The following is a 13,653-nucleotide window of genomic DNA, read 5'->3' on the forward strand; positions in this document are numbered from 1 at the left end:
ATTGAAAGTTCATCATGAACTCAATTTTCATCTACAAGACTCAAATTTGAATTGAATATAGATTTTAGATTGTCAAAAACCATATAATTACAAAAAACTAATAATAATTTTTATTTTCTAGTTTGCAAGTGATATTTTTCATCATCAATGTTTCAAATCATACTACATGATCCATCATTTTCTTTCATCTTGATGATGGATCTTGTAATATGATTAAAAAACGTTGATAATTAAAAATGTCACGGACTACAAACCCGAAAAGAAAATACAAACACTATGGACTATGGAAATTACATGACTTTAAAATTTAAATTTTCATAACTTTCACCCAAAATTATTAATAAATGATTAAGTTTACTAACATAACATTATAAGACCGAAAAATATAACTATCATATTAAATAACTATTCCATGTCCATATAATAATAAAACGAAATTGTGAACAACACAAAAAAATAATGATAACTAACCCTGATTTATCCATTAGTATAAGAAAATATCATTGAAAAATGAAAATTGCTAAAGTCTCATTTTCTTCTTTATTTTCAAATGTCTTTACATTTATCTTTAAAATATAAATTATTCAAACATAATGATAAATTAGCAAGATGTAATTTTACCATTGTTTCTATAACGAGTTAGACCCTTTCCCATTTACTTTAATCAAAGACATAAATTATTCAAACTACTTTTAACCTGATTGAAACCTTCGTTATTCATTTTAAACCCTACATTGAAGGAAAAAGTTATATAGAGTATCTTTATTTCAAACATTCATTGAAGGAAAAAGTTATAATAGAGTATCTTTATTTCTAACATCAGCATCTCAATAAATGTGACTAGAAGAATTGAAATCTCGACTGAAGAATTGAGGGCTCGACTGAAGAATTTAGAGAGAGAATGGAATGGAAAATCAACCCAATCTAGTTTGGCCGCTCAACGATTTTTTTAACGTTTACGATATGAATGCTGCGTACAGTTATAAGTAACCTGTAATGTCGTGGAATTCTGCGTACAATTATAAGTAACCTGTAATATCGTGGAGTTCTGCGTACAATTATATATGTCTCTGAATTGTAAGTAACCATTTGCTATTGGTGGATTTCAATATCAACTATAACATGTTTGAAAATGGAGGAATAAACTCCAAAAATTTTAGGTCAAAACTTATCGTAGCAGGACTCATCCACCAATATCAACTATAACATGTTTGAAAATGGAGGAATAAACTCCAAAAATTTTAGGTCAAAACTTATAGTAGCAGGACTCTTAATTTATCTAGTGAAAAGACCAATAGTTCAGTTCACATTTGAATTGAGATAAAACATTATAATTGAAATAATAAGTAATATTCTTGTAGGTGGCTGTTTAGTCGAAGGAGTCTTATATACTCACTCAAAATGTTATAATATGTTATATAAAGACTGAAATGACATATTTTCATTGAAAAAAAATAATACCACTTCTTCAAAGTTGAGACATGCAACAGTGGGTATCTCGTGTTACTGTGCTTGCCGTATCAAATAACAGTTAAAATTATTGAAAATTATGTTTCTACCAAATGATCTACAATTCCGTTCATTTATCCTACTCTTCAGGTATGACATTAGTTTGAGTCTTTCCTATTCGACAACGTACTATTTCTATCTACCACTTCTTCATTTTTGTTCTATATATACCACTCGACTAAGCAAGCAGTCTTGACATACTAAGTTTAAGATTAAGCTTTCCATATTGGAAGAGTTTGAGCTTGATTTGTAGATTAATATGAGCAGCACTTTAGGTGTTTCTAATTCATTAATGATGTCAAAACAATACTCGGCAAGGTTTATGGTATTGCTGTTTACATTCATTTTCTTATTTGATTCTCTTGCATGCGCAGACCTACACACCCACACATTCGTTGTAAGTAGATGTTTATACAAGTGTGCTTTTGCAAAACTCGATTATAATATAAGGAAGAATTTGATAGTTCCTTGCACATACTGATTTTCATTCATTGATTATATGGAGAATCCAGGGCAGGGCTGTATACACAAACGCAGTCCAACCCATGTTTCTATTTAAAAGATCTAACGCAATTTTTTATTTTTCTTCTATTTGCACAGCTTGAATCCACAAATGTTACTGGACTGTGTAAGACATATAACATTATCACAGTGAATGGTCAGCTTCCAGGTCCAACTCTGCATGTCCGAAATGGCGACACACTTCATGTTACAGTTTATAACAGGGCCAAGCACAACGCCACTATCCACTGGTAAATATAGCTCTTGTAGACTGTCAATTCCATTGATGATACAAAACATATTAACAAGAACTTGTTTTTCAGGCATGGAGTGAGACAGATTCGCACAGGGTGGGCTGATGGACCAGGTTACATTACACAGTGCCCGATACAACCAGGGGGTAAATTTACTTACACGTTCACCATTATTGGACAGGAAGGAACGTTGTGGTGGCATGCCCATGTTTCATGGCTCCGTGCAACAGTTCATGGAGCAATGATCATCCTTCCGAAGAATGGCAGCTCTTATCCATTTACCCAACCCGATGCTGAGATTCCTATAGTTCTAGGTAATGGAAAAGTAGAACTGTATGCAAGATAATTTTTTGAAGCTTCATAGAAGAATCAGCAATTCTAACCTTTCTTATGGGGGTCTGTTCAAGATTTCTATTTATTTTAGTAAATTTGAATTTTCTATAGAAATATGAGTAAAGATCAGTTTGAATAGTTAACATATTTAATATTTTTATTTGTCCAACCTATCTTTTAAAATTGATTAAAGGACGTCTCAAATTTATAGTACTTTTAAGCAATCATTTTTTTAATTTTATTCCTTTTATTTTGAATATTGTTTTATTGTCTTTTTGTTATTTTTGATCAATTCTATTCTGTGTAAGATTCATTTAAGAGACCCTTTTCTTGTCAATCTAATCAAAATTTGTTAATTAAATTAATTTTGTTGTTTTTGATGAATTCCACTTCTCGTAAGATTCATCTAAGAGGCCCTTTTCATGTCAATTTAATCAAAACTTGTTAATTAAATTAATTATGATATTCTAAATATGAACATTTCTTGAATATTTCAAAAAAATTAATTTTTGAGATGCAAAATTATTTATAAATTGTGTATAAGACATTTGTATGTTTTCTTACTATATGTTAATTCTCGGCATTATTTTTAAGTTGGACTTTCTAGAGAGTTCACCTAAGAAAACTTACCTTTGGAAATCAAGCAACTTCTTTAAGATATTTTTAAATATCTCAATCTTTGACAACTTAGTAATAAATAGAGACTATGGTAAATTAGAAAGCAAAAAGTACACAATCAAGTATAGATCTGATCAGAAGACCTTTCCAATGAGTTAAACGGCTCGTAATTTTGAGTCATGTGCAGAAAGTTATGCCTACTTAAAGTTAGGACAAATTTTATATAGTTTTTTGAAAAATTACATAGTTTTAGTTTTATTATGTAAATAAACCTGAACCTGATATGACTATTGGTTTTTCGATTCTCAAGGAGTTTTTGGTGACCCTTGGAATCCCTTGGACTACTATATGTTGGATTTTTGAATTGAATACAATACTTTTTGGCTTGCTTCAATTCTATACTTTCTTGTTCTTGTAAACAGAATTTACAATACTACATGTTCTCACTCAAGTGTTGTCATCCGAATCCATAATTCGGATCAAGATCTATGAGTTAAAGGACAAATCCCACTTGTCAAATCAATTTAAATTCACAAATCTATCTAAAAATAACAATTAAATATAAACATCTAAATTTCTTATTTTTTTACAAGAAATAATTTAATTCTAGGGGAGAGAACCCTATGGTGGTGTGGGCTATGGCCAAAATTTATCTTAAATATATATATTTTTTTTAATTTTCTACAACTACTTAGTTGTGAAGTCTCCTACTTAAAAAATGGGTTTCCAAGTTCACATGATCAAATATGATGCCGAATCAAATGCCTTTTTTGCCAAGGTGTCAAAAATGGTCTCAAAAAGAAGTAAGACCCATAGTTGCTCACTAAGTGATGTTTATTGGTGTGTTGATGTGACATCACATGATTGATTGTTTTTTCAAATTTTTTGAAATCTTTTAGAAGTTAAGTATTGACATGATACTTTTTGTCTCTACTAATAAACTTACTGTACCACCACAAGATCCTCTCCATTATTGTCAAAATAAAATAGTCCTATCCCTTCCCATTCCTTCAAATGTAATTTCCACCTCAATATTTAATATTTTATTGAGAGAGTAATCTATGCCGCGTTAACTTCAAAACTAACAATGGTATATTGAAATCTAGAAAGCTGGAGGACTTAGTTTTACGTGGCATTCCTTATCTGTAGAGAGCGACTGATTTTGAATAGTAAATGTGATTATGATTCAAGTTTTCCATCTTTTAGACTTTCTCTTGTGGGTTCATACTGGATTGCCCTTGCATTTCATAATGACTCTGATTGCTTGACTTAAATAATCAAATTGAGCAGGGGAGTGGTGGAACAGTGATCCCATCGAAGTCGAAAAGGAAGCAAAACTGAGTGGAGGTGCACCGAATGTTTCAGACGGTTTCACTGTAAATGGACAGCCAGGAGACCTCTATAACTGCTCAACCTCAGGTAACACTTTCCTTTTTGTTGGAAAAGGTTTGGGATTCAATTGGGTACAACTATTCGATTCTAGGTGAATGGGTAGCCCATTAGTAAGACTCAATCGATTTAAAATGAATAACTCTACACAGTTAAATCCAGAAATGGACGCTTTGAATATAACTAAGGGTCGCTCAATTCCGTTTCTCACTAGTCAAAATCAAGACTGCAATCGTTAATAATGAAATCTGGTATATGCAGGAACAACAAATTTCCCTGTAGAACACGGAAAAACCTACCTACTTCGTATCGTAAATGCTGCAGTCAATAATCACCTCTTTTTCAAGATTGCATCACACAATCTTACAGTGGTATCTGTGGATGCCTCCTACACAAAGCCATACACAACAGACATACTGATGTTAACATCTGGTCAGACTACAGACGTTCTTCTCACGGCCAATCAAGCCGAAGCCAGATATTATATGGCCGCCAAAGTATACACTACTCAATCTGAAGCAAATATTGATAACACCACAACAACCGCCATTTTAGGCTACGTGGGCTCTAATTCATCTGCCACTCCAATCCTCCCTGACCTTCCAGTATACAATGACACTGCAACAGTGACCACATTTACCCGATCCTTACGAAGCCTGGCTTCACAGGAGCATCCAGTGGACGTTCCCCAAAGCATAAGCGACAGTAGCATCATAACCGTAGGACTCGGTTTACGCCCTTGTGAAACCGGCGGTAATTGTGGTGGCCCTAACAATACCAGACTGGCTGCGAGTATGAACAACATATCTTTTGTGCTGCCTGATGTCGCCATTCTGCAAGCTTATTACTTCGGCGTTAATGGAGTCTTTACCACCGACTTTCCTTCCAACACTCCAGTTGTGTATAATTATACCGGCGATGTACCCAAAACTCTGTGGGCGCCAATTTCTGGCAGAAAAGTTAAAGTCATTGATTATAATGCCACAGTTCAAGTTGTGTTCCAGGGAACCAATATCTTCCAAGCAGACAACCATCCAATGCATATTCATGGGTATGACTTTTATATTGTAGGAGAGGGTTTTGGTAATTATGATAATGAAACAGATCCGAGCTCTTTCAATCTGGTCGATCCACCTCAACGAAATACAGTAGGGGTTCCGGTCAATGGTTGGGCCGCTATCAGATTCAAAGCTGACAATCCAGGTAATAAAAAAGTTGACAATTCTCTGATGATTCCAGAAATGATATATGGCTTGAAATTGAAGTTTGGACAATTCTCTGTTTGTGCAGGTGCATGGTTCGTACATTGTCACTTTGATGACCATGTAACATGGGGATTGGATACTGTCTTTATTGTGAAGAACGGCCCTAGTGCTTTGGAAAGTTTGATCCCTCCTCCTGCTGACCTCCCCAAATGCTAAAGCAAGTTCCAGTGTTGCAGTATTTCTAGATATAATTGATATATAATTTTTTTTATTATCCAGTGTTACAATATTTTTAAACATAATTTAAATATAAATATTTTTATTGTGCATTCTTTTATATACTATTGGGGAATATATTATATATTTTTATATAGAAACCAGTGGAAGAAAATATTTAAAAATCACAATTTAGGTATGTAAATGTAAAAGATCACTTGAAAGACAATTCAGTGGACCGACCTAGTCATTATGCTAAAATATTTATTAATAGCAATTGGTTGGAGTTATAATATTATTAAAAGGGATAGAAATTGACACTGATATGTTTATTTAACATCTTGTGCAAGTAAAGTCAAAGATTATAACTAACGTTGTAGTAGAGAGAAAAATAGAATTTGAAGCTCTAGAAAATTGGAGATTGTTAATTTTTCACATTTTAATGGAGAAATCGCGATTTAAATAAATTTTGTAACATTTCAAAAATAGGATCATGTTATCTATTATTATGTATATGTTGTTTGTTGATACAGTTTCATATTGTTTGTTTTTTAATTGTTTTTTTGTTGATCATATGTTTACATCAAATCTTATATGATCTATATTAGGATGCCATTTCAATGTTGTAGATTTCAGTTTAGGTGCTTGAGTTTTATTTTTATACATATTCCCTATGTGTTTGCTTTGAATCATTTTGAATGTTGATTAATGCTAGGCACAATCATACAACTTAACATATGTGTTTGACTTACTACCTTTGTTCTTGTTGACTATATTGGTTATTCTTATCACTTGTACAATATCTGAGAGTTTGTGCATCGATATCATAATGTGCTATATGTCAATCTCCTATTTCAATATTTGTGGGAGCCCAAACAACCTAGTATCCTTTTTGTAAATTCACATACTTGACCTATCATATCGACCAAACTTACCTATCCTATGTTACTTATAGTCCAATCTTTTCTCATGTTCTTACCACTCACCTACATTATAAAATATATGAAAAGTTGGTACTACTATAGTGCTCTTTTTTTGTTGGATAATAGCAAGTTGGCCAATGATTGTACTCCATTTGTTACTAGTTGGTAGAGGGACTAAGCCCAATTCTCCTCCATGGCCACCTTCATTTTCTTGTAAGCTCATACATTGACAACATCAAGAACCAATATTTCATTTTCAAGTGAAAATATTTGATATAAGTTTTGTTGATTCATTCATAATTATTAGATCAAAAATCATACTTAATAATGTTTGTTTGTCTCTATCCTAGTTTAAACTCTTTAAATAAAATGTATTTGGTTCATTCAATTTATTTTTCCATGAAGTGTTTCTTCCTATCATTCCGTCTATTTAACATAGGTAAATATGAGATTTAAATGATCTCATTGATATTTTAAAAACCACAATAGGAGGACCACATCAAGGTCAACTACCATCCTAAGTGGATTTCTACTCCTACTAAGAATTTTGCAATGCACAAAATGATATTATTTGGCATAATCATACATAATTTAATAGGTCTTACCCAAAAAAAAAATTTGAGAAACATATGTGAACCCATGCTACATAGTTATTTCCACTTCATCAATGCTTGCATCCTTCGAAACATCTTGTTGGATATCAAATATTGAGCTATACAAATCCTAGAGAACTTTAGACCAAAAACTAAGTTTGATAAAATATAATTTGGAACCATAGACTATAACTCATTATTAGATAATAGATAGCAAAGGCATGATTAATTATAGAGTGTACTAGATAAGTGAAAGGTAAAGAGGGATAAACTGGTCAAAATTTGTTAATATTTTTTATAAAGTTAGATGTAGTTGTTGTTAAACTTTGAAGAGCTTCTAGGTTATAAATTTAATATGTGAAAAATATGAAATTCAAGATTCCTCATGGTTATCAAATATATAATTTATTATGATACTTACATGATAAAATTTGTTTAAGTAAAAATCTATTTGTGTTACCCTTTTGTTAATTTTGAAGAGGTAAAAACATGCACATGTACAACAAACCTAAAAACTAGTAAAATAAGTGTTCTCAAATTCCTTTTGCTGACAATATGTTGATGTTTTGGATGAATTGTTTAAACTTATTTTCTTCTTTTATGAAATTCTTCTTTTAATAATTATTTAGTAGGATAAAGGTACAAGTTCAAGGTTAAGTTGATGTAAAATATTTATAACAGGAGAAAAATTGTAGAGCAAACTAAATTTCAAATGACAATTTATTGAAAAGGCATGCATGTGTACATTTTTTTTTCTCAAAACTTTAATTTGGAAAATCATAAAAAATTATAGTTTAGTTTAAACTATATTTGAAAGTAGGCATTAGCCTCTACATAAAAATAAAATTTATTAATAAAATGGCAATTTAAACTTGTTTTTCATATTGATTATAGTTAATTTTATGTCACTAACCATAGATCTAATCTAGAATGATTCAATATTTTTTTTCAACACTAGATTGTTAGTTTGCTAGATATTTAGTGATTTTGATTTTTTTGGCAAGGTATGGTTATCAATATTTATTAAACTTATTTTGTCTAGGTTTCATCCCATAGATACTAAGGATTGTGTTTAGTGTTTCTCTACACAAAAGCATTTCCTCTTTATCAATCCTCAAATTATTATAGTATCTCTATGTAAAGGGGTGTGAATGTAAATGGGTTCACTAGTCTAAATATGCAAACTTGGAATCAAACCCATTCATATCAACTCACATTCGAGAAACAAACAATAAGCCCAACTTAAGACCTATTGAAAGAGCTAGACACAAATTTATTATTTTACTTTTATTGAATTGTTGCAATTGGATAAGATAGAATAATTCGACGCAAGAACTAGGGTTAATGTTACAAAATTGAGAGTAATCAACAATAAAAAAAGGTTTCAAAGTAGATTTGGATACTCTAAGTTTTGATCGATAAATAAGGATTAGTGTCATATCACCACCTCAAAAAAAAACTTTTATCATGAACAAAAAAGATAGAAGGTAAGGAGGCCAACACAAAGAAATGAATCAGAGGATGCAAATTAGTGATCAATGAAGGTTTATCATTATAACAATAATAATCAAATAAATTAGAAATTAACTAAAGCCTTAATGAAGAGTTTCGATTAGAAAAAATAAGAGATAAATAATTAATTAACAATTAGAGAAGAGACATGTCACCTCAAAAGGATCATCTCTTCTCAATAGAGTAATGGGAATAAAAGGAAGAGACTATAATGGATGGAGGTCAACATCAAATCATTTAAATAGATCAAATCATTAAATCACATCGAATCATTTAAAAAAAACAACCATTCAAGCAGACCGAACAAGAAGAAGAAGAATTTTCCATAAGATAGAATGCAACAATCCCAAAAGACACCATTCCAATTCATCATAGAAAAATTCTAGTTACCTCATATTATTATTACCAGACACATTATGTGGTATACTTGACATTTCTAGGTTAAAAAATGTCTTGTACATGTATACATATTTCTTATGCATAGTAGAGAGTGCTTCAGTATATGTTCATATGGTAGAGTATAAGTTGTGCTTGATTATCTAAAACCCTTCTTGTAGGAAGGGCCTAGGGTGTAAGAAAAAGGGGAGTAGGAGGACTAACTAAGTAGCCCATCCTAAAGTTGACCATAATGGCTCCTAGGACCAAAGGGAACATACATAGAAGAGACAAGAAATCCCCTTGTGACCTCCACCCATCTCTGCAAGATGGCATTTGTCACTAAGCAAGCAAGAGGGCTCTATCTGACATCCGCTCTTGGGATTAGTGTAGAAATGGCTTCAAGTAATCTCATCATGTCTCTTCCTCCCAAATCCCACTATGATTGTATAATACTACTGATAGTATATGAATATGATGTGATCTTGTCTAATCCTAATGATTGAATATATATTGTAGCATTGTAATCCAAGACCGCCTTATTTAAAGAGATATTCACTTAGTAAGATGTAATCCTAATCTTAATTTGTTCTAATTATGATTTTAGGGCAAATTCTAGGGAAAATCGGGAAGGAGAAATTGCAATTGGTATTAGAGCACCATTCTTACTAGCCTAGGGGATAGAGAACAGTAATGCAAACTAGCCAAAGGGCTTTGAAAAAGGAAAGAAAGAAATTGCCATCCACAATGAGAAAAAAAATGAGCAATGAAGTGAGGACTCTCATGGAACAAAACAACAAGACTCTCATAGAGAAAAATGAAAAAATCAAAAGGACAACTCAATTTTTCCTTCACGCTGTCGAAAAAATAAAGAACAATAACTCTAGCCCCAACCAAAACCATGAGAGGGATACCCATTACAATTATTCAAAAAATTATCACCCCGCTAGTTTATGAATACCTAGACCCATGAGACTCCCTTCTTACCTAGGGAAGAACCCATATTCAGCCTATATCACATGTATGCTCATCTTAATTCCTTTACACCTTTCAAATAGGGAAGATTGATCAAAGTGTTCAGCTCTCCAATATGATTATGGTTGAGCCTATTTATGTTCCCTAATAAATTTTGGACAATTAAGATCTTAGTTTGATTTCATAGGCATTATACCAATGTCATGTGAATTTGAGTTATTCTTAGCTTGAACCTCCATGAAGAAAATTCATTTTCTAGTGCATAAGTATTTGAAGTTCTTATTTGAAGGAAAAATGCATACTATATTTCATAGTGGGTGCCAGCCCTCATCTATATGTGGAGAATTTTCACTTGAATATGTTTTGCCTCAACAACCTCAACCTATTTGACCTCATGAGAATAGCTTGTTCCTTTCCTACAAAATTTTTAAGGCCTATAGAATAACAAAGTTACCCTTAGGTATTTCCTCGAGACCCACTCTAAATTCTACCTAGAAGGATCCTTCAACATCTATTTAAATACCAAAATAAGTCTTTCTACCCCAAAGATAATAAGTGAACCACATCTTAGTCCATCCCTTTTCTCCTTAGAACATCTAAGACAAATCCTTGACAAAATTTAGACCTCCTCCTTCCTCTAAATCTTTAGAGGTTCCTTCTATTCCTACTTTAAAATTTCTAGATAAAATAAAGAAAAAGAGACAATATTGAGTGATACCAAACATCCTTTGATAGAAGCCTCAAACACTAACCAAAAAAATCATAGTATGATAGAACATTGGCGAAGATGCCATGTTGTGGGTTATCATCTTGTCATAAGAAATGTCTTCCTCTATGTAATTAGATGTTGGTTCGACATTCACTCCTTAACCTTCCTTACCTTCACCCACTCCTAATGTTTATTGTTACCTTTCCCAACCTTGTCAAAAGATGATGTTGTAAGTTCTAAGGTATTTTTCTCCTCTTACTTCTATTATAACACCTACGAAAATAAATTTTGGTGATGATTCAGATGACATAGTGGAAACTATAGAGAGTGAGTTGGGTTGTCCTAATATTTGATAAAGAATTAACTGTAAATACTAGTGACACACATAGTGATCCTTTCTTAGTGAATTATCCATGTTTAAAACTAAAGATAGTTTCTTATACTACGCTAGTTGTATCTCCTTTAGCATCTGTTGCACCATCTCTTTATAATGATGAGATAGATTGGGAGACATAAATTTTTCAATAGATTAGCTCATAAAATAGTACCTCTTTGTCTTTGTGTGTTTTCTTGTATGTAATGTGATTCACCATGATGTTATACTTGGTGTCTTTCCATTCACTAGGTTCTCCTTGGATGACCCTTGTTTTTATATTGGCACAAGGATATGAAAGAACTAGCCCTGTTGTGACAATCCTCTATTGGTATCTTCATTCTTCTACTTGTTATACATCTTATGTCATTAATGAAGTTTTGTATTGTCTTTTAGGGATGATGTTTGGTCTTTTGCATGTTGACCCAAAATTATTGGATCCCATACGTGTTATTATTCACATTTAATATTGCCTTGATTTTCCTATGTTTAGGGGCATTTCATTATTGCAACACACTTGTCTTTGAACGTATAGTACCTTGAAGAAATTTCTCTTGGTTGACTTATAAATTACTTTTTAACATGTGGTCACACATTCTTAAATGTGTTTCACTTAATGCACACCACATGGGATTGGTTGTACACTTTGATCACACATCATGATCTTGTTTGTACTACTATAGCACCCTTTTACAATATTCTATCAAGACTTCCTAGCAAACAAAAAGTTTTCTCTAGCATTATAATCTCTATTTGCATGAATCTCACCTAAAATAACATACCTTTCTACCCTTTGTGAGACCTTCACTTGTTCGTGAGCCACCAAGCATAACACAACTTGATATATCTTTATGACGTCTTGATTTGCCTATGTTTGCACCAGGGTATTTCACTATTGCAACATGCTTGTCTTTGAATATATACTACCATAAAGAAATTTTTCTTGGTTGGTGTGTGCAATTACTTTAATGTGGAGGCATACATTCTCAAATGTGTTTGGTGAAAGTATGGATCTATGTCGCACCTACATCTAATCTGTGCGATTCGGCCAGAAGGGTTCTGGCTGAAAGGGTTCCAGTTGGAATCCTTCCAATCAAACCAATGTGGTAGTCACATGGATCTGGCATGGCAAAGAGGTTCTGACTGAAAGCGTTCTAGCAAGAACCCCTTTCCCTTTATAAACTATGAAAAAACCTTTTCCCTTCATTTTACACTAACTGACTTAGAGTTGAGCGGGCGAGGAGGAGAAATGAGAAATAGTTTTGGCCGGAAGCGTTTCGGAGGTAGTTTTTTTTGTTTTTTTTAGTGTTTTTCAAAATTCAATAGTAGTAATATATTAATTATTTAGTTTTTTTATAATAATTTTCTATTCTTTTTTAGTTTTTTAGTTTATTAGTTTTTTAATTCTTAATAATATTTTAGCTTTAAATTTTTTTAATGTTTAATAATATAGTAGTGTTAAACATTTTAATGGTTAAATGTTTTTTAATGGTTAATTATTTATAAATGTGGCATACACATATATACAACTTTACTAGGATACTTGAACACATAATAGGACAGTTGAACACATACTAGGACATCGTAAGACACTATTATGACATGAACGAACCCTTATTAAATATAAAGACATATTTTGACCCATTTTAGCATCCTCACATGTATAACATATAAGACCCCATATGACACAATAACACCCCTTAAGACCCCTGCTAGCTATAATGATCCATAATAATACCTTAAGAGAATAATACCGCATGACCCCTACTAACTCCATATGACCCCATAGGATCATATGCTATCATAAGGGGTTATATAGAGTCATTAAGGGTCATATGGGGTCCTAAGGGGCCACCCATGTGTTCTAACACATGTGTGGCCCCTTAGGACCCTCTGATGACACCATATGATCCCATAGGATAACATAGTGTCCTAAGGGGTCATATGGGATCCTAAATGAGTGGATCGGGATTGAGAGTTGTTATGCATATATCTCTATGGGGAGTCAGATCTCTCTCTCAATAGATACGTTGATGACCATAGAACTGTAGAGCTTGCTAGGCTCATCAATAGCATCAGTTATAGAACCTGTTCAAAAGTTGATTGACCGGGAACCAATAGATGATCCCACAGGAGCAGGAGCAACTTCCCCCGTAGTAGATTGAGAT

The 13,653-nt window shown here is 32.5% G+C and overlaps 1 protein-coding gene across 1 annotated transcript; it reads left to right on the forward strand.

Annotated features, from left to right (window-relative positions):
• The first annotated feature begins 1,779 nt into the window (after window positions 1–1,779).
• On the forward strand, window positions 1,780–6,150 carry LOC131043482 (laccase-12-like). Its single transcript, XM_057976779.2, has 6 exons — window positions 1,780–1,906; window positions 2,110–2,261; window positions 2,334–2,578; window positions 4,506–4,634; window positions 4,866–5,807; window positions 5,895–6,150. Exons 1-6 carry the CDS (start codon window positions 1,802–1,804, stop codon window positions 6,023–6,025), a joined length of 1,704 nt encoding a protein of 567 aa, XP_057832762.2. The 5' UTR covers window positions 1,780–1,801; the 3' UTR covers window positions 6,026–6,150.
• The last annotated feature ends 7,503 nt before the right edge of the window (window positions 6,151–13,653 follow it).

Source organism: Cryptomeria japonica, chromosome 9 (genome assembly GCF_030272615.1).
Source record: "Cryptomeria japonica chromosome 9, Sugi_1.0, whole genome shotgun sequence".
Classification (NCBI taxonomy): domain Eukaryota; kingdom Viridiplantae; phylum Streptophyta; class Pinopsida; order Cupressales; family Cupressaceae; genus Cryptomeria; species Cryptomeria japonica.